Source organism: Malus sylvestris, chromosome 4, assembly GCF_916048215.2.
Source record: "Malus sylvestris chromosome 4, drMalSylv7.2, whole genome shotgun sequence".
Classification (NCBI taxonomy): Eukaryota; Viridiplantae; Streptophyta; class Magnoliopsida; order Rosales; family Rosaceae; genus Malus; species Malus sylvestris.
The window spans coordinates 25,995,835-26,015,098 of NC_062263.1; the positions used below are offsets into that span (position 1 = coordinate 25,995,835).

General features: G+C 37.2%; 3 protein-coding genes across 3 annotated transcripts; 2 read left to right on the top strand and 1 right to left on the bottom strand.

The window, feature by feature from the left end:
• Nucleotides 1-847: 847 nt before the first annotated feature.
• Nucleotides 848-3,136, bottom strand: LOC126619234 (50S ribosomal protein L17, chloroplastic-like). Its single transcript, XM_050287532.1, has 2 exons — nucleotides 2,844-3,136; nucleotides 848-1,403 (listed from the first exon to the last, which is right to left on the bottom strand). The coding sequence occupies exons 1-2, from the start codon at nucleotides 3,091-3,093 to the stop codon at nucleotides 994-996; spliced, it is 660 nt and encodes a 219-aa protein (XP_050143489.1). The 5' UTR covers nucleotides 3,094-3,136; the 3' UTR covers nucleotides 848-993.
• A 333-nt stretch (nucleotides 3,137-3,469) lies between these two features.
• LOC126619225 (probable serine/threonine-protein kinase PBL8) lies at nucleotides 3,470-6,894 on the top strand. Its single transcript, XM_050287525.1, has 5 exons — nucleotides 3,470-4,097; nucleotides 4,234-4,713; nucleotides 4,810-4,946; nucleotides 5,032-5,155; nucleotides 6,342-6,894. Exons 1-5 carry the CDS (start codon nucleotides 4,046-4,048, stop codon nucleotides 6,806-6,808), a joined length of 1,260 nt encoding a protein of 419 aa, XP_050143482.1. The 5' UTR covers nucleotides 3,470-4,045; the 3' UTR covers nucleotides 6,809-6,894.
• A 1,761-nt stretch (nucleotides 6,895-8,655) lies between these two features.
• On the top strand, nucleotides 8,656-9,973 carry LOC126619235 (uncharacterized). The gene is made up of 2 exons (XM_050287533.1): nucleotides 8,656-8,877; nucleotides 8,966-9,973. Exons 1-2 carry the CDS (start codon nucleotides 8,781-8,783, stop codon nucleotides 9,259-9,261), a joined length of 393 nt encoding a protein of 130 aa, XP_050143490.1. The 5' UTR covers nucleotides 8,656-8,780; the 3' UTR covers nucleotides 9,262-9,973.
• Nucleotides 9,974-19,264: the final 9,291 nt, after the last annotated feature.

Sequence of the window (19,264 nt, forward strand, 5' to 3'; positions counted from 1 at the left end):
TGCTGAAAAACTATGAAAGGAAAGAATGGATGCGTGAATACACCATAAATCTTCTGGTTCATGATCATATGCTCAAGAACCATCCGCGGATTGCTAATTGTGGTCAGTGGGAGCATGGCATTTTTTTCTTGGATTCTCATAACAATGCATTATTTTTCGATGTAAGGTGTCCGTTCCCTAAAACATGTGACATATCCAATGTTATTTCCTAGAGACCCATCCCTCAAACACTATGGCAATGTGATTGACCAAGAACAAGTGTCTTCCGGTATTGATTTGGAATCCAGCGAGTTCGAATGGACTTTCAAGAAAAATGTTGTCCAATCAGAAGAACATCACTGGAAGCGTAAAGTTTTTCAACAAATTGTGGAAACATTCTTGAAGCAGAAGGAAGGAGTAGGAAGAATTTCTTTTATCTTGAGAAGGTGCACGAGGCTAAGGCTTCAATGTTCCGCGAGAGGAAGTTTCTTTTTTTGTTGTGGCATTTGACTGATTGTACTTTCTTATTTTTTTTCACCGAAAATTGTCATTCGGAACGATTCCCTATACAAATTTTCTTTCGTGCTTTTAATAAATTTAAAGTGCCAATAACAACTGTATTTTTTTTTTGTTTGATGTTGTATTGCTATATATTTATATTGTTTTTCTTTGAATTTTGCTTCAAACAAAGTAATGGAGACAAAATGTAAACAAATCAAAGGACCCAAAAAATACACACAGCAGGGTAAAGATCAAAGGAAGTCAGCATGAGGAAAAATAAACACCCGAAAAACATATCAGAATGCGCCAACGACCTGTAAATACGAATTAACTGACCCATCGATGAACAAGTCTACGGATATAAATATAGGCAAAACGTGAGAACAAGCTTCAACATAGGCTGGAAATGCTCGTCTCCATAAGAATTAATGCCATTAGATGAGAACCAATGTAAACATTAGATTGACGAGTACTCGGACCGACACGAGTTCAAAATTGACATGAATCTGAGACCTATACAAGTTCAATGTATGCCATGGGTGCATTGTCCCCTCGCCTAGGCAGAGTTCTGATGATTCTTGTATAGCCACCATTCCGCTCCCCATATCTGTCGGGTACCTCAGCAAACAAAGCATGGACGATCTGTTTCTCATAGATATATCCCAGCGCCTGTCTCCTCTTATGGAGAGATCCATCCTTGGCCAGTGTGATCATCTTGTCCACGTACTTCCTCATGGCACTTGCCCTTGCTCGAGTTGTTTTGATGCGTCCGTGTTTAAGGAGCTGAGTAGTGAGGCCTCGAAGAAGGGCTTTCCTCTGGTCTGGAGGCCTGTTGAGCTTAGGAACTTTCCTGCCATGTCTCATGGCAGAAACACGACCACCATTGTCAATGATGGTGAAGTTGTGTTCAAAACTTGTGGACTCTGTGAGAAGACAGAAAAAAGCATGAAGGTCCTGCCAACACAGACACCAAATGACAGAAAACATATCTAAACAGAAACGTGACAGTAAACAATCTGATGAAAGTAAGACAAACAAAATCCACAATGCAGTGCAGTATGGATTTCACGTTTCAGAAGTCCCAAAACCATCTAAACAGAAACGTGACAGTGAATAATCTCTGGATGAAAGTCAGATAAACAAAATCCACATTGCAATGCAGTACGGATTTCCCATTTCGGAAGTCCCAAAACCATCTGAACATATCTAAACAGAAACATGGCAGTAAATAACCTCTGGATGAAAGTCAGATAAACCAAATCCACAATGCAATACAGAATGGATTTCCCATTTCAGAAGTCCCAAAACCATCTGAACTACATCGTTGAGATAGAAACTGAACACCCTAGTTGAAAATTTAACACTAGAAGTCACTTAGGGCCGGTTTGATAACCATTTCGTTTTTTGGTTTATGATTTTCAGTTTTGTGCTGTAGATAGGGAGAAAATATGGGAGAAAGGAGGACTGAAGGCTGGTGAAGGAACAAATGTGTATGGAACGACACAAAAATTGAAGACTGGGAACAGATTTTTTTAACTGTTTTTCCTTTCAAGTTTTTGGTTTTCCTCCTCACTCCCGCCACCTCCCTTCATCCTTCCCAATTCCTCATTTCTCTCATACACTTTCCCTTAATCTCTAGCAAAATAACATTATGTTTGGATGAGGAAATTTATGATTCCTAAGGGATTTTAAAATAATAGAAATTGGAATGACGGGATTTTATTCTCTAGAATTTGTGATTTTTTTGTTTGGTTAACCTAAAAGAACAACGGAATTTAATACGAAATTTGTTATTTTTAAACTCTCAATCATAGAAATTAAGAAATGACATATATTTATATGAAATTAAAACTTGGGAATTGGAGGTCCCAAATTTCAAGTTTTTTTTATCCACGCAGAAATTCTAAATTTCTATATTTATTAATCAAAACAAGAGAATTGATACGTGTCAATTTATAAATTCTAATTTTACCCAAATTCCAAGTTTTTTTCCTCATCCGAACATAGTGTAAACGTCAACGAAAAACAAAAAACGAAATAGCTGTCAAACGTGGCCTTAAAAAGTAAAGAATGTGTTGCTACAGATGCAATTGAAGTTCCGTGAAGAGAATGTAAACTGAACATGTACAAAGATACAAGACTCAAGTCAAACAATGCACAAAGATACCAAATTTAACTGCAATAATCCACAAACACACCAAATTGAACAGAACCAAAGTACAAAAGATACCAAATTGAGCTGAAATAATACACAAAGATACATAATTGCACTCGAAAATACGAACCCAGTTGCCGCCATTGATAATTACAGGAGAAAATTCAGCAACAAAAGGAAACGGTAGTGACGGAGAAGAGAGTGGTACCCGAGAGGCCGAGGGAGAGGAGCGGGTTAAGGGGAGAGAGACCCGAGAAAGACCCGAATTGGAAATCGGGTTTCCGGAGACCGACGCTGAGGCGGAGGCTCCGATGCCCGCACGGTGCCGAGGAAGAAGAAGCGGTGGGAATGGTGCACCTCTCCGGCAGGGATGGAAGCGCCGCCTTCAGAGACGCCATGCTCCATCTGCTGCATTCTGCTGCTCCGGTAGCCGTTGCCAATGCCATTGTCACCGCCATTTCAAAACCATACAACAAAATCTCTGGCTCTGCTCTTCCTATTTTGTTCCTCCTTATCTACGAGGCTACGAGCCGTGGGTTCTGGGTTAGTGGGTTGGGCTTGGGTTTTACTATGGGCCCAAAATTCAGTCCTTAAATTTGGGCCTCTTTCAACTTTTGCCCCAACTAGGCCCAATTGGCAACAACACGAAATCTATCTGTATATTTAAAAAAAAAATCATAATTGGAGAGAAAGAAGCCGGATCTCTTCCAAATCACCAGATTAAATGATTCTGATGTTCTAAATTTTATCCAACGATTAAAAATTATCACAATTTTTAAGAGATCAAAATAGATGGACCGTTAGATGAAATTTAGAAGGTTCTAATCATTTGATCGGTGAAGATATCTGAAGATGATCTCTTTCCGAGGAAGAAAGAAATAAAAACCAACAGTGGTCCCACAAACTGTAAACAACAGCGAGGAGAGAGAGAGAGGGAGGGAGAGAGAGAGAGAGAGAGGAGATCCACAGCCACAGGTCCATCACCATCAAAGCTCCTCCCATCACAGAGTTTAAGGAGAAACCCAGATTTTAAAGTTTGAACCTTCAACTACCACTGCGACTTGGAGAACAAACCCAGATTTTCTTTCCCCCTTTTTGACCCTGTAATTTTCTAATTGAAGCCTCATCATTTGCTTTTTGTCAGTTAAAAAGTAGTGATTACTTACTAATTAAGTGTTTAAGCACAGTAGAGAGAGAGAGAGAGAGAGAGAGAGAGAGAGCGGCGTGAAAAAGGTGAGAGGAGGAGGAGAAAAGCGAAAGCCACCGAAGAATGAGACTCTGCACCACCAGCAGAGTCGGAGCAGCACAACAAAAGCAACAACTTCATCATACTCAGCAGCTTCTGCTTTTACTTACTGCTTCTGCTGGAAGTCCTTTTTCTGCTACTTGTAACTGTCAAATTAAGTCAAGATGGGGAACTGCGGGACGAGGGAGGAATCAGCTGTGGTGACCAATGCTCAAGGTTGGTGCTTTGCGAGCTCCAGATGCTTCAAAAGTTCAGATCTTTCTGCTTAAATCTTCGGATTTTATGATTTTTCAGCTTTTGGCTTATGGCTTGGCTTTTTTTATTTTTATTTTTATTTTTTATTATTGAGCAGTTCAGCAGCTGAGCACGCTGGCGTCTTCCGTGAAGAACGGCGGCGGTGAGAGGAAGCAGAATCACAGCCGTTCGATTTCAGATCTGAGCGATCCTTCGACGCCACGGAACTTCGAGGACGCGCGGAAGAATGCGGTGCTGTACACGCACGTCATCGCCTTCACGCTCTTCGAGCTCGAGACCATCACCAAGAGCTTCCGCTCCGACTACATTTTGGGGGAAGGCGGCTTCGGGACGGTGTACAAGGGCTACATTGACGAGAACGTTCGGGTCGGGTTGAAATCTCTGCCAGTGGCCGTCAAGGTCCTCAACAAGGAGGGCCATCAGGGCCACCGCGAGTGGCTGACGGAGGTCAACTTCCTCGGTCAGCTCCGCCACCCCAATCTCGTGAAATTGATTGGGTACTGCTGCGAGGACGACCACAGATTGCTGGTTTACGAGTTCATGTTCCGAGGGAGCTTGGAGAATCATCTTTTCCGGAGTAATTAAGCTCTTAATCTTTCGATTTTTCGGGTTTTTGTTTGGTGTATTGTGGTGATTTGGTGTTGCTAATTAGGGTTTTTGTGAACATTTTTAGAGGCAACTGTTCCGTTATCGTGGGGGACGAGGATGATGATTGCTCTGGGAGCTGCCAAGGGGCTTGCTTTTCTTCACAATGCCGAAAGGCCTGTGATTTATCGAGATTTCAAGACTTCGAATATCTTGTTGGACTCTGTAAGTTGTGTTTCTGTGCACAAATTAATTATTGAATGATTGCATGCAAGCTCGAATTAGTCTCACTGGTTGCATGTGTATGCAGGACTATGCTGCTAAGCTTTCGGATTTCGGGCTTGCTAAAGCTGGACCTCAAGGGGATGAAACCCATGTATCGACTCGCGTTATGGGTACCTATGGATATGCAGCCCCGGAGTATGTAATGACTGGTATGGTGTGTTCTTACATGTTCAAAATGCTTGATTTAGCTGATGTAGTTGTTGGAACATGATGAATTCAATTAGTTGAGTGGGAAAGAGTCTAGATTTTTCTCTGGTAAAGATGAACAACATTTAGTTATAGTAACTCGAAAATCTGATTGATTCCAACATAAAAACTGCGAACTGGGTGCTTTGGGAGGGTTGGGATGATCGATATTACCAGCATTAGTACCATTTGAGTTATACTCTTGCTATGTAAGTGGTTGTCTTTCGACTTTCGTTCTTTCACTAGAATCAGATTTTATTTTCATTGGTAGAGGGGTAAGGATGCACCTGGTTAGGTATTGCCAAATCAGGCTTTTTGGAGGGGAGGTATAGAGACTGAGTAGCTCTTTGAACATGAGCGATTGTGCTTGATTGACATAGAGTTTCAACATTGCTTCAGAGAATAAACCCTGATTTTACGTAGTACTGGATGCTTGGCTTCACTGCACTTTCTGTTGAGATCTTTCCATAAAAGTTTGGCTTCTATAGCAACTGAAAATTGATTTCATACCTTCTCGGCAGCTCTAATGCATTTTCTGGCCAGATCTTTTCATAAATGCTTAGAGCTGGACTTGAATTAAGGGATTCTTGGCAGCTTCAATGCACTTTCGCTTCAAAATTTTTGTAACTGTTACTGATTGCATTAGAGTATGAGAGGTTGAGATATTGTCACTTTTCATTTAGATAGGTATCCCAAACCTTTAGGTACACATACGAATCAGTAGTCAATTCTTAGCGGGTAGATCTAAGATTAGAGCTCTCGCAGTAAGTAACCAATTCATATGCACTTTGTTATTGAAGTGATGAAGGACTTGTAGGTTTGACTCAAGAGTGTTGCTATGTCCACGTACCCTGTTTTTTCTTCTCTGTAACTTGCTGAATAAGTCTCGTGGTCCCTTTTCCATTTCAAAATTGTGTATATGACCAGATGAAGAAATGCCGACATTAGCTGTCAACAACAACAACAACAACAACAACAAAGCCTTTTCCCACTAAGTGGGGTCGGCTATATGAATCCTAGAACGCCATTGCGCTCGGTTTTGTGTCATGTCCTCCATTAGCTGTCAATGTGTTTAATTTTCTTGTTCACGTAATGTAAGAGTATTAATTGCATGTTTTGTTCTGAATCAATTCCATGTGAAATGATCAGGCCACCTGACTGCCAGGAGTGATGTATACAGCTTTGGAGTTGTTCTCCTTGAGCTTTTGACAGGAAGGAGATCTGTTGACAAGACGAGACCAAGCAGGGAACAGAACTTGGTAGATTGGGCGCGGCCAAAACTGAACGACAAAAGAAAGTTGCTACAAATAATCGACCCTAGGTTGGAGAATCAGTACTCAGTCAGGGCAGCACAGAAAGCCTGCAGCTTGGCATACTACTGTCTCAGCCAAAACCCCAAAGCAAGGCCCTTAATGAGTGATGTAGTTGAAACTTTGGAACCTCTACAAAGTTGCAACGAACCAAGTGACTCAGCGGGAGGACCATTTGCCATGACCAGAATCCCTGAGCACAGAATGCGTCACAGGTTTTCTAACAATGTAGGTCCTGGTGTTGTTTGTCGATCTCCCAACCCAAATTTATCGCCAGGAGGTCCTGCAGCTTGCAGAGTTAGATGAGAGTGTCATCTATTTTATATACTTGTTTGTACCTTGTATGCATCATCCCCCAACCTTTTTTGCAATGACAGAATTTGCTTGTTATATATAGTATCGCCGTCTTCCTTTACCTTCGGTAATCGTTTCTGTTCGACGCCTGCATTTATGTTGCAGATCTGCTTTTTAAGTAGAGTGAAGCCATTGAATTTTTTTGTTTTTGTTTTGTTTTTGAGAAACGATAATGTTAGTAGGTTAAGTTGGTATTTGTTGAGTGAGGCCATTAATCACTTTGACTCAGCAGAATTACCTAAATCTGTCTACAGTCAGAGGCATGTCTTGCATTTGAACTGAATCTAAGGATTGAAGGGAACCTTAATCCCTACAAGGAGGTGGTGTAAATGTGTCATTACGTTCAAAGGGCCATAGGTGAATATTTCTTGGTGCATAAGCCAAATGATGAACAATTTTAGGAAATTAACCCTAAATCAAGTGTTATTTTTGGCCTTTAATATTAGGAATTTTTCTGATTGTAAGCCAAGGGGAGAATCGAATCTTGTGGATGACAAATTCAATGTCAAATTAGGTTGCTCATTATATGGTTTAACCGAACTCTCCCCTCTCTCTAGTGTAAAATATATTGTTGTACTAAAAAAAAAAAAAAAATGAAGAGGGAATATTTTATGAGTATTAGGTACACAACTTACGTGGTTTTAGAAACAACGGCAAAAATTAGTTGAATGGATGCATCTTCAAACAATAAAATAACATTGAAAATTAACAAATATATATGGTTAAAAAAATTAGGACTACTTCATAGTCTAGACTACCGAAGACAACCCATCATATTATCAAATATGACTACCTTGTATGTAACCATGTTATCTTTTATATTGATCTTCCATCTGATTTTCCAATCATTTTATATTTTCTTTCGCATCTTTGTACGTGGGGTAGTCATTAATATTGGGCGGGGTATTGTCAATATTAACAAGATTATGTTATTTAATGTAAATGGGTTGTATTAATTAGCCATGTAGTATTACATGTAGATTTGTTTTTCTACAAATAAGAAATGAGTGGTGGCGGACTATAGTAGCTCCGTTCATGCGTAGTGTATTATTCTCATATTATAATAAAGATGGATGACAGAGTTGATATGTCGCACTTATAGCGTATGTAGATTAACAAAAAACAAACAAATTCATATGTTATAAGTGAGTAGAATAGTAACGTCACGTGGTCATATTTTAACTACACCTAAAAATCTATCAACGAGGAGGAAATTCAAATTTGTGTGCAAGAGAAGTTCGAGAACAACATTACTTTAGCAAAGTGACCTAATCCACATATGCATATTAATACTAGACGTCTAGTTTCCTTATTCGGAAAAGGATCCTCGCCGGATCCTTTTCCTGGGGATCCTAGGGATCCCGTGATCGTGACTGTTCATCGTATATCGTGCGGTTAGTTTTCGTTAGGTACTATTTATATTTAATTTTAAATTTTAAATTTTGAAATGATTTCCGATCGTACGATGTACAATAAATGATCACAATCACAGAATTCCTAGGATCCCAGAAAAAAGATCATGCGAGGATCCTTTTCCTCCTTATTCTACCTTTCCATTTTTAAGTTTACTTCTTGTTGTTTGAATGTTAAATAACAATAACCCTAAAATTTCTTCTCTGGAAAACTTCTCTTTTTTTGCCAACCCATAAAAATTGAGTCAGATCTTCACCACGGTTAAATATTATACATCCCAAGTAACCCCAGATTCCATTACTGTTATTTTCATAAAACTTCCACTATATATACAGAGGAAAAGTCTAAGAACCAAAGAAAATTAAAAAAATAAAATATCCATTTCTCCTTGTCCCACTCTCCCCTCTTAACAAATCACTTCCTCCTCTCCTTCCCACCACACAAAGTTTCGTTCTCCAATCATCTCTCTCTCTCTCTCTCTCTCTCTCTGGTGTTTGCTTGGCTGCGAGACATGGACGACTCCACAAACAGTAACACCATAAAGTTGGTGGTTTTCTTAATCTTCATCATGGGGCTGCTATTAACCATTAACCCTGCATCAGCAACTGGTAAGTTAATTATATATTTAATTTCTGCAACAAGTATTTAAGTTTAATTTACATATAATCGCATACAGTTACTCTTTTTATCATGCAGGTGAGACGTATGAGCCAAACCTAAAGCAATCAACAACGACGGAGACATTTCATCCCGCCGGTCCGACGGAGTATAAGCTTTTTATTGATGGCGTGACTAAACCTAATCGCGATACACAACGGCGGCGACTGGCTCCATATCAGCTGTGTTTGCCGTGCAAGTGCTGCTCAGCCACCACCTGTATCTCCATGCCTTGCTGCTTCGGCATCGACTGCCAGCTCCCCAACAAACCTTTTGGAGTTTGCGCTTTTGTCCCCAAGACTTGCAACTGCACCAATTGCACAACTCCTGCTTGATGCCATTTCCCCCCCCCCCCCCCCCCTCTCTCTCTCTCTCTATATATATATATATTCTAGCTAGCTATATATAGGCCTCATCTTTCTCTTTGAATTTATATATATCTTCCGGTATATACTTGTGTATTAGATCTTACCTGGCCGGCCATATTTGAGTCACATCAGTTCGCATTTCACAAGCCAATCAAGTATTATCATATGATAAAGTTAAGATATATGATCATGCGTGATTGACTTATACTGCCGCAATACCGCTTATTATAGGTGGATTTCCCGGCTAGAGTGAGTGAAGGAAACAATAGTTTAACAAATTTGAAATTTGGGAAATGCACTCTATTTTTTCCTAATATGTTTTAGGTCTATCAGATCCTTTCGCCAGCCGATCAGATTTTTGAGTTCCAGCAGTAGGCCTTGACTGGAGGAAAGGAAGCAGCATTACACAGATTTGAAATTAGGGTTTTGAGCCGATGGCTAAGATACAAATGATGACAACCTTGCATTGTCAGAGAATTCAGAGGGTACAGATTGTTATTCGATGTTTAGAAATCATAAAACCAAGAAGTTCTCGTATAAAAATATATCGTGTTGCCACGCACCCACGTGGGCAACTTGTTATATATAATGCTTGAATATTTGTACATGCATCGGTCCACACCCATCACATACATATATTCTTGTTCTGGTATATTAATTTAGTACATGGTTGAATGGAGATGAATGGCCTTATAATTAAGTTTCATAAACAATAGTGTCATTGTTTGTTGAATGTTTTCGTAGGAATCAATCCTACTTGTAATCGCTTTAATTTTGTTTGAAGCCCGCATTTGTTAGAGGTACATTTATATTTTTTATATAGAAATGAGGAGCACTAGTTAAAAGTGTTTCTGGAGACTGGGGCATTGTGTAATAAAGGTGCAAGACCAAAACAACGTATATATGCATCCCTTCTAATTGAAAACAAATTCTAGTCATTTATGTAACTGCGAATGGATTCAATGATTGAATGTCATTGGAAAAAATCTCTCAATAGGTGAGACCCATTTCAAATAGTGTAAAACCAGAATCCTACAACTCCCTCTACCAGAATCCTACAATTCCCTTTAGACAAAAAGTGGGTTAACTAATGAAAGAAAGGTGGAACCCGATGCATTCTTAAAAGAAAAGTGATTTGCACTATCCGAAGAATATTACATTTTAGACTTCTCCACAATGGTAGGAGCTCTTTTAAGATTTTGAAAGTGCTTTTAGGATGTTTGAAATTTCTTTTAGAAGAGCTAAAAGTGTTTCTTGACAACTAAAAATACATTATGACGACATTTGGCAAATATACTTAGAAGTACTTATGGATCATTGAAACACTTTTTTGGATAAGCATCTAGCACTTTCATGTAGATTAGCTGGTGGAACAATAAAAGCGAAAATCATGCAACAGGAAGAATGCCTTGTATATTTGGGCTAGGGTGCCTGATTTGGGCCTTTGACTTGCCGTTTCAAAGAGAACAGTATCACAAGTTCAAGTCACTTACTTTGAGGTTAACGTTTGATACATTATTTTTGTCACATGCGTCACACTTTTACCAAAAATGCTTATGACCACCATAAGTACTTCGTATGCGTCACACAGACGAGATTGGAGTACTTTTTTAATTTTTAATTTTTTTATTTATTGGAATAAGGTGTTTTATTGAATCAACATAGAATAGTACAACAAATAGCTAAAAAAATCATTCAAAACCAAACATAAAAATTATGTACAATAGCTAGTCCAATAACATAAAACGAACCGTTTCAAGTTTATCATAATATGTAGCCATGCATGCATCAATTTTGCTGAACACGGACGCCAAGTAAGAGAGATTTCTTTTCAATGTGTCCGAAATAAAAAACGGTACAACACGTATCACTATATAAATGGTAAGATATTTGTGTTAAAAAAATTAATAACTTAAAAATAAAACTGCCCTTTACTTATATAATGACACATCCCATATTCAGATCACAATAAAAAATTTCTCGCCAAGTAACGAGTTTTGTGACATAGAATGTACGCTTCATAAGTAAAACTTGATTGTATGCAGAAACACTAACTACCCCAATGTGAAGGTGTTTAGGGCATGAATTTAAAGACCACTGGTATAAAGTAAAGGGTACGTGCTGCTATCCACATATCCATTTTTACTTTTCACACATCTCTTAATTTTTGATTGTCAGATCGAATGAATTGAAGAAGATTAATGACCATAAACTAACAAAGGTGTGTGGAAGGTAAAAATAAGAGTATAAATAACACTATCCCAAGTGAAAAATATATAGCTAAGCCTAAGCGTATATATTCTTTATATACTCTAAATTGATGAAATCGTCTTGCAGGTGATTTTCACTTTTTTTCCTATTTAAAAAGGGTTGAGTACAGATAATTACCCAATCTTTTAGAGTGATTCCAAATTAGTCAATCTTTTAAAACGTTTTATGAATGAGACGATTGATAGGTCACTAGCGTTAAGTGATGATCTTACCAACTGATGTTTCTAGCATTAGATGATGAGTTCGACAAATATAAAAGTTGTTCTCTACTAATTAATCATCTTCTTTGGAGCTCTAATTTCCAAGTTGACTCCTTTTAGCCAAGTTAAGCCGTAAATTTGCTTGGCTAATTAAATTGCGACGATTTGGAAATTCAAAGCTTCATAGATGACTTGAGAGTATAAATTGCCTTAATCATCGCTTAATGTTAGTGGACCTAACAAATGTCCACTTTTCAAAACATTTAGATAGTTTTTTGGAATGTTTTAAAAGGTTCCAATTTAGAATCACCCCAAGGGTTTTTACTCTAGAAAATTTAGAATCACTCCTAAAGGTTTTGAAGTTATCCAAACTTAACTCAAAAGTTAATTGCGATGATTAACTAAGTATGTGAGATAAAGATTTTCTCCCAAAAAACATAAATAAGTGAAAGGTTTTTCTTTTTGTTTTCTTGATTGGAAAGTGAACATGTGAATTTGAAACACATGCACCCTCTTCTAAAGTTAGAGTCCTCTTATAAAGATAGAGTAGGTGGTATTGCCCCATTAGTTTATACTCTGATCATAGGAAAAAACAACATTGTACCTTTTATTTCCTTAAAAAACAAACCGCAATACTAATCTTGGTGCTAATGGACGTTATTGATGCTTACATATCTTAAGATAATTAATGAATTATAATGGGATGACTAAGACCATATTGATAATATACAGTAATTGGGGAGTGCCCTTGCAAATTTTAATTAGTTATCTATTTTGTTAGGTGATGTCCTTAATTAATTAGGCTACCTAGCTCATGTCGTGCCTTGTATATTTGAGAAAGATCGATCAAGAGAAAGATTTATGAATTTTAACATTCATCGTTTAGTCTTTTGAAATACACCAGTGGGTGCAAAAAATTATAAAATACTCAATTTGAAGTGAAGAATACGAAATATATTGACAAACGTAATAGATTCCTTTGTCCATCCGATCCCTATCACACTATAGTCAGGTTCCTTTCAAAGTAATTATACTATATATATATAGAGATCGGACAACGAAAGGAGATTGCTGCCACCAGTTTAATTGTCACCACTCATTTCATCATTAAGTTTAGTATATATTCTCACTAGGGATAATGCCAATTATATATTAGGGTTATGTATATGTGGCTGTATGTGTTACGAATTTATTTTTGAAAGTGTGTGCATGAGATTTAACAACATTATCCATCGTAAGACATTCCTCTCTTTTCATTTCCCGTAAAAAGGATTTGGTTAATTAATTACTGGAATAATCTAAATGTCAGCATGGTTATGGAGAAGCAAGTCAAATAAAAAGTTGCACGCTTCTCACTTTAGCTAATGTCATGTCTAGTATATATATATACTCTTCTCACTCTCCCATCAACATCACTACCAAAGTGGGAATAATTATCTAAAGTCGATTAATGAAAACGATAAGCAAAACAACACAAGTTCATACGGGATTGTAAGTTATAGCCTAAAAGGAGATGATGACATTATATCATAAACACGAAAGTCTCGGTTCTAGCCTAATGTGTACCCATGAAAGTCCTTCTCGGTTTACAAATTAACACGATGTGATGCATGTCTCGATCAGTAGTTGTGCAACCTGCTGAAAGCTGCAGCTATCCTTATAACTTAATCAGATAATGGTTTAATTTACTTAATGGGGCACTACTAAAAAAAAATCTCACCCCCATCACCTCCTTCAAATAGATAGAAGGCTGCTCTTGTACTATATTTTATGTCGGACCACGAACAGTTATATTTAGTTTAATAATAATTTGTATATATTATCCACTAATGAATTGTGAAACGTCGTTAATCGTTATCCTTAAGTCACTATTGCATCCTTAGTCTTAATCCACGTTTATTTCTTTTGTTGCTTTAATCTGTTCCCGTATTTGAAGAAGACCATGATCCAACTCAACTTTGTTGAAAAATATTAGTATTTTGGTTTATTTGAATGTTTGGTTTTATGGGCTTAGCCCTTTAGAATTAGGTTTTGTTAGAAATTAGGGTTATGTTATTATAAATATGGTGCTTTTGTTATTCATTAGAGATCAAGTTAGCCACAATGTAGTCTCTTAGGGTTTTGTAGCCGTTCCGGCATTCTCGTTTGTTTAATAATATTCTTATTATTTGGTTAGTCTCGTTCGTTGCGCACTCTGATATTCAACTAAGTATCAGAGCAGGTTCAATCATTCGGGATTTAATCTGCTTGGTCGGGTTGGTATTCTGTTTGTCAGTATGTATTCTTGTTTTTATCTTTGGTTTAGTTTTTGCAGAAGAAAACAAAAAAATCAGAATTGAAGTTGTAGTCACCGCGTGCAGCCAGACCGGTCAAGTCCACGCACTAGATCCTGCCCGCAACCTAGCCCTGAACCTTCTCCTCCTCCAGATCCTCCCTCACCGTCTACCTGTCTTGTCGCCGTCCCCGCAACGTACCAGACCCAGATCCCATCTGCTCGCCTGCCGCACCACCATCAATCCATCTGACCTTGGTCCCTCATCCTCCTCAGCCGCTTGCAGCTGCCTTGGTCCTCATCATCCTCCGCTAATCTGCATCCGCCGCCGCTCTAGTCTGTACCTCCCCATCCGCACTGGATTTGATGAAACCAGTTGCACTGACGCTGCTTCTGCACCCTTGAAGCTTGCTGTTGCAACCTGCGGGAGCAACCTGCAAGTTTGTATCACTGCAAAAGAAAAAAAAGGAGAAAAAAAAAAACAAGAAAATGGAAAAATAAAAAATTGGTTAAGTTTGTTTTGGCCCACACGGGCAGAGAGGAAAAGTGGGTTGTTGGTTGTTTGCAACCCATTTTTTGGTTTAATGGGCCACACAAATTGTTGGTGTTGTTCGTTTGTTGGTACAATTGAGATATGGAAATCTCGTCAGTTTAGTGACGAGTTCTTTCCATACTCTCAATACTAGCCAGTTTGCCAGCCAGAATCAGCTTGCCATCAAGAATCAATTTGTCAGTTAGCTAGTTCACCTGTCTGTCCGCGTTACGGAGCTTGCCTATCTGTCTATTCGCGCTGTGGAGCCTACCTGCATGTCTGTCCGCATGTGGAGCCTACCTGCATGTCTGTCCGCATGTGGAGCCTACCTGCATGTCTGTCCGCATGTGGAGCCTACCTGCATGTCTGTCCGCATGCGGAGCCTGCCTATTTGTCCGCCTAACGGAGCCAGTCCGCATCTGCTTGTTTGCAAACCCATGTCGTATACCGTCATGAGTTTGACAGGGGGTGTTGGAAAATATTAGTATTTTTGTTTATTTGAATGTTTGGTTTTCTGGGCTTAGCCCGTTAGAATTAGGTTTTGTTAGAGATTATGGTTAGGTTATTATAAATAGGGTGCTTTGTTATTCATTAGAGATCAAGTTAGCCACAATGTAGTCTCTTAGGGTTTGTAACCGTTCCGGCATTCTCGTTTGTTTAATAATATTCTTATTATTCTGTTAGTCTCGTTCGTTGCGCACTCTGATATTCAACTAACCTAATGTCATGTAGCTTTTGAGTTTTCCTGGATTATGTTAATGTTAATTTCTAATTAGGCCACTCACGTCAATATTTTATATAAACATTCATATATTTCGTGTTTACACGTACCATATGTCGTTTTAATCTTAATTAGAGGAGGAATTGATCCAACCCTTTTCAATTTCTGTGTCTGCGAAGTCAGATCCACTAGCTATTTCATTACCAGGAGCGTGAATTTTCTGGTCATGACGGGACAGAATTTAGTTCGGATAATATGCCATGCATGCACGTAAAAGATGACGGAAAGTGTCATTTGATTTGAAGTACAATTATTCGAATTATATCTATTTTCTCGTAAGAGATGGAAAGTTAGTTAAAGTTCTACTATTAAATCAATTGAAAATATAGGAAGTAGTTTAACTTTTTATAAGCCCTTGTATGAATTGATTCCTCATTGATGTGGGACTTTGTACTTACATTCTCATATGCCCCCATAGGTGCGACGAGTTTTCAAGTCTAACACGTAGACAATACAAATTGGGTGATGTAGAATGCTTGTGGCTATTGGGCTTTACACGTGTGCCAATCTATTTTGATACCATGAAAAAAATTGAAGTTCAACTATAAAACCAATTGACAATATGAGAAGTAGAGTACATACAAAATCTCTTCTTTTTCCCGGTTTGATATTCACTCTCAACAAGATGTGTTCAGTGCTGTGATTGATATGCAATTTGTAGCAAACTTATTCAAGATACCAAACTTTAAAATCTGTGTGAGAGTTATATCCGTATATACATATACGGATATTCGCACACATTTTTTTTTCTTTCTGCAAACTTCTAGCTATTTATTTATGTTATTTAATTTTTTTTATTTATTCAAAAAGAAGACAAAAAATAAACATAAATGTATAAAGAGAGGAAAAATATGTGTGCAAATCAATTCTCTACGTATGTACACTCAACTTTTCAAAAGCATATCACAATTTGATGAGGTTGTGAATTCTAGCTTTTGTATTCATACCTTTTTGCTTTGTAATTGACCTTTTCAGAATATGTAGAACTTTACTCCGTTTAAAAGTTGGTGAAATATTTGACCCTCTTTTAAAAACCCTATATATATACTCAGTAAAAAGACATCATCATCATCATCTTCTTTATCTCAGGATTGATGGTTTAACAATAGATGCCTAATTAAATTAAAGTAAATATTAGTGGACGGGATCAATGGAGAGAAGCCGAATTTATGTGCATGGGATACATAGGTCGATGGCTGCTCATCACCTAACTTGATCCTTTTGTTTTAATGGATGTCGGCTTCCATTTGAGAGGCTCCCTTTTTGTTATTGTTGTACATGTACATGATGAAAAATAAGGGAGATAAAAATAACAAACATTAGTTTTTTTATAAATATTCTAGTACAAAATATTCATGCATAATGATAAGGCCTATTTTTTTTAGAAAGAATGTCAACAATGTGATTAGTTTTGTGTTTCTAAATACAAAAGTTCTTGATAACTATAGTTGATGTAGAACTGGAACAACATCTTAGATCGGTGAGTTTTAGCGTGAATAATGATTTCTAGATTGCTAGTGTCTTTTACAATGAACCATGTTTTTGTAGTTTACGAAGTTTGTTTCTGAATCAAGATATATTTTTGGAAAGGGAACGACGAGATATGAATCAAACTAGTCTCCCACGACATATGATGAATTTTGGGAGTTTAATAACGTTTAGTGGGTCAAAATTAGGAGTGGGTTTAGTTCATTTTGGTTCGATTTTTAGCAAAAATAAAAAACCAACTTGAAATTACTATTCGGTTTAGTTCTTGCAATTTGTAAAGTAAAAACCGAATTGTTTCAGTTTAGTTTTTTTTTTGTTTGTTCAATTTCGTTTTTCTTCAAATTTTTATTTTTTTAAACCTAGAAATGAAGAAAAAAATGTGGAGATTTAAGAAATGGGCTTGGATTGAAATATCAAATATAAGATAACTAGGCTTGAATTGAAATTAGTCTAATGGCTGACTTGAAAATTGAATATTCAACATAAATAAATAAATAAATAAATAAATAAATAAATAAATATATATATATATATATATATATATATATATATATATAAGTATTACTTTATATCGCATTCAGTTCAGTTCAATTTTTGAACCATCAAAATTGAAATTGAAACAACCACTAGCTTTTGGGTTTGGTTCCGATTTTTTCGGTCTCGGTTTTTCTCGATTTTCTGTTTTCCAAGCCCCCTCCCCAATCAAAATGATAATTTCTTTCACTTCTCTGGCATACCAACTATATCTAACGGTGATCCCACTTTAACCTATCACTTCTGTTGTGTCAATGATGTGTAATGAAAATCAAAATTAATTGACAATTTTAGAAAAGTGGTAATCTTTGGATGGATAAAATATGAACCCGCGTTCAATACGTTATAGTGATTTGTTAGTGCTTTAGTGACTCAAAACAATGGGCACTAAGCAACTTGCTTAATTAAGAATCTCTAAACCAACGATGAAATATTAATTAATTGGCACTAACGGTGCCCAGTATATGTTCTCCCTTTTAGTATTTATCCATCTGTCAGTCCAATCTTACATTTTCATTCCCTTGATCAAACAAATTCCTTATGGACTATTTCCCATGGTGATTAGTTCTTTTTCAAGAGTTTTTCATAGCCAATTAATCGCCTAACTACATATAATGAATGGGGGGGTGCATTATCCATACACCATTCTTAATTTTTAGCCCTCAGATCGAATGAAATGAAGAGAACAAAATAACAAAAATTAATAGAGAATGTGTCAAAAATAAAAGTTGGGTGTGGATAGCACCCCATAATGAATCACGGCACACAACATGTCAAAAGGAAATCCCTTCTTTTTTTCCCAACTAAACCGTACGAAAATGTTCTTGGTTTCGAATAATTTGGTCATATAGAGTGGCAAATAGGATGAGCTTATATAAATATCCCCAATTGAAATATACAAATGGGAATGTTTGGTCAAAAGTTTCAGCATGCCGACAATTGGACTCACATGCATGCAGCAAGTTTGGGCTAGTGAGCATCAAATATACTTGCTGTTCATTGTTTGAATTTAATTACTTCATGGAGTCCATTAATCCTAGCCAGATTGATCGAAGTTTTATAGTAATCATGACTTGTAAAGCAAACGAGTCGGTTTGGCCTCGTGAGAAATTTTTATGACCATCATTAACACAAGTTACGTGATGTATTATTTTACGTATTATAATAAAAACGAACGATAAAATTAATATGTCTTATAAAGTAACGTGAGACGTGATCTAAGTATATCAAAAACATTACTCGGCTCCATAACCATAATGTCATTGATCGAGAGTCCCACTTTGTCTGTGGCATTAGTGCCATTGATGCATTTCTTAGGTTTTCATGGAAACATGACATTGATGATGTTTGCTAATGGATTCACAAAGCCAAATGATATAAAATGATTGCTTGGCCTAACCCTCGACCATGAACTTAATGTGCCCACCAAAAGATCGAACACTACAACTTAAAAACATTTTATATAATGTCTAAACTTATGAAGATAAGGTACAATACACAATTATATTATTGTCAGATAATTTGGCCTGATAAGTTATTTCATTGTCAATTAGGATCATATATTTATATGTGATTCTATTTATATGTAATTCTACTAGACGAAGAATTCAAATTAATCCCAATAATATAAAGTAAAAACAAATTCACGACATATAAACGGACAAGGATTGTCTGCCCTCCTAGTTGTGGTGCCCTTTCATGCCCTCCTATTTTGTGCGGTCACGGTTAAGCCACGTCAATATTTTATATTTTTATTATTTTTTGTCTTATTATCTCATTAAAAAATTAATATAAAATATTAACGTGGCTTAACCGTGACCGCACAAAATAGGAGGGCATGGAAGGGCACCATAACTAGGAGGGCAGACAATCCAAGTCCCATATAAACAACC

What these genes read in the sequence shown, in the direction of transcription:
- LOC126619235 (XM_050287533.1), top strand. Translation starts at nt 8,781, where the DNA reads ATGGACGACTCCACAAACAGTAACACCATAAAGTTGGTGGTTTTCTTA. An exon ending in TAACCCTGCATCAGCAACTG is followed by an intron (nt 8,878 to 8,965) that starts GTAAGTTAATTA and finishes TTTATCATGCAG; the next exon opens with GTGAGACGTATGAGCCAAAC.
- LOC126619225 (XM_050287525.1), top strand. Translation starts at nt 4,046, where the DNA reads ATGGGGAACTGCGGGACGAGGGAGGAATCAGCTGTGGTGACCAATGCT. An exon ending in TGTGGTGACCAATGCTCAAG is followed by an intron (nt 4,098 to 4,233) that starts GTTGGTGCTTTG and finishes ATTATTGAGCAG; the next exon opens with TTCAGCAGCTGAGCACGCTG. An exon ending in CCCGGAGTATGTAATGACTG is followed by an intron (nt 5,156 to 6,341) that starts GTATGGTGTGTT and finishes TGAAATGATCAG; the next exon opens with GCCACCTGACTGCCAGGAGT.
- LOC126619234 (XM_050287532.1), bottom strand. Translation starts at nt 3,093, where the DNA reads ATGGCGGTGACAATGGCATTGGCAACGGCTACCGGAGCAGCAGAATGC. An exon ending in CCTCTCCCTCGGCCTCTCGG is followed by an intron (nt 1,404 to 2,843) that starts GTACCACTCTCT and finishes GTCTTCTCACAG; the next exon opens with AGTCCACAAGTTTTGAACAC.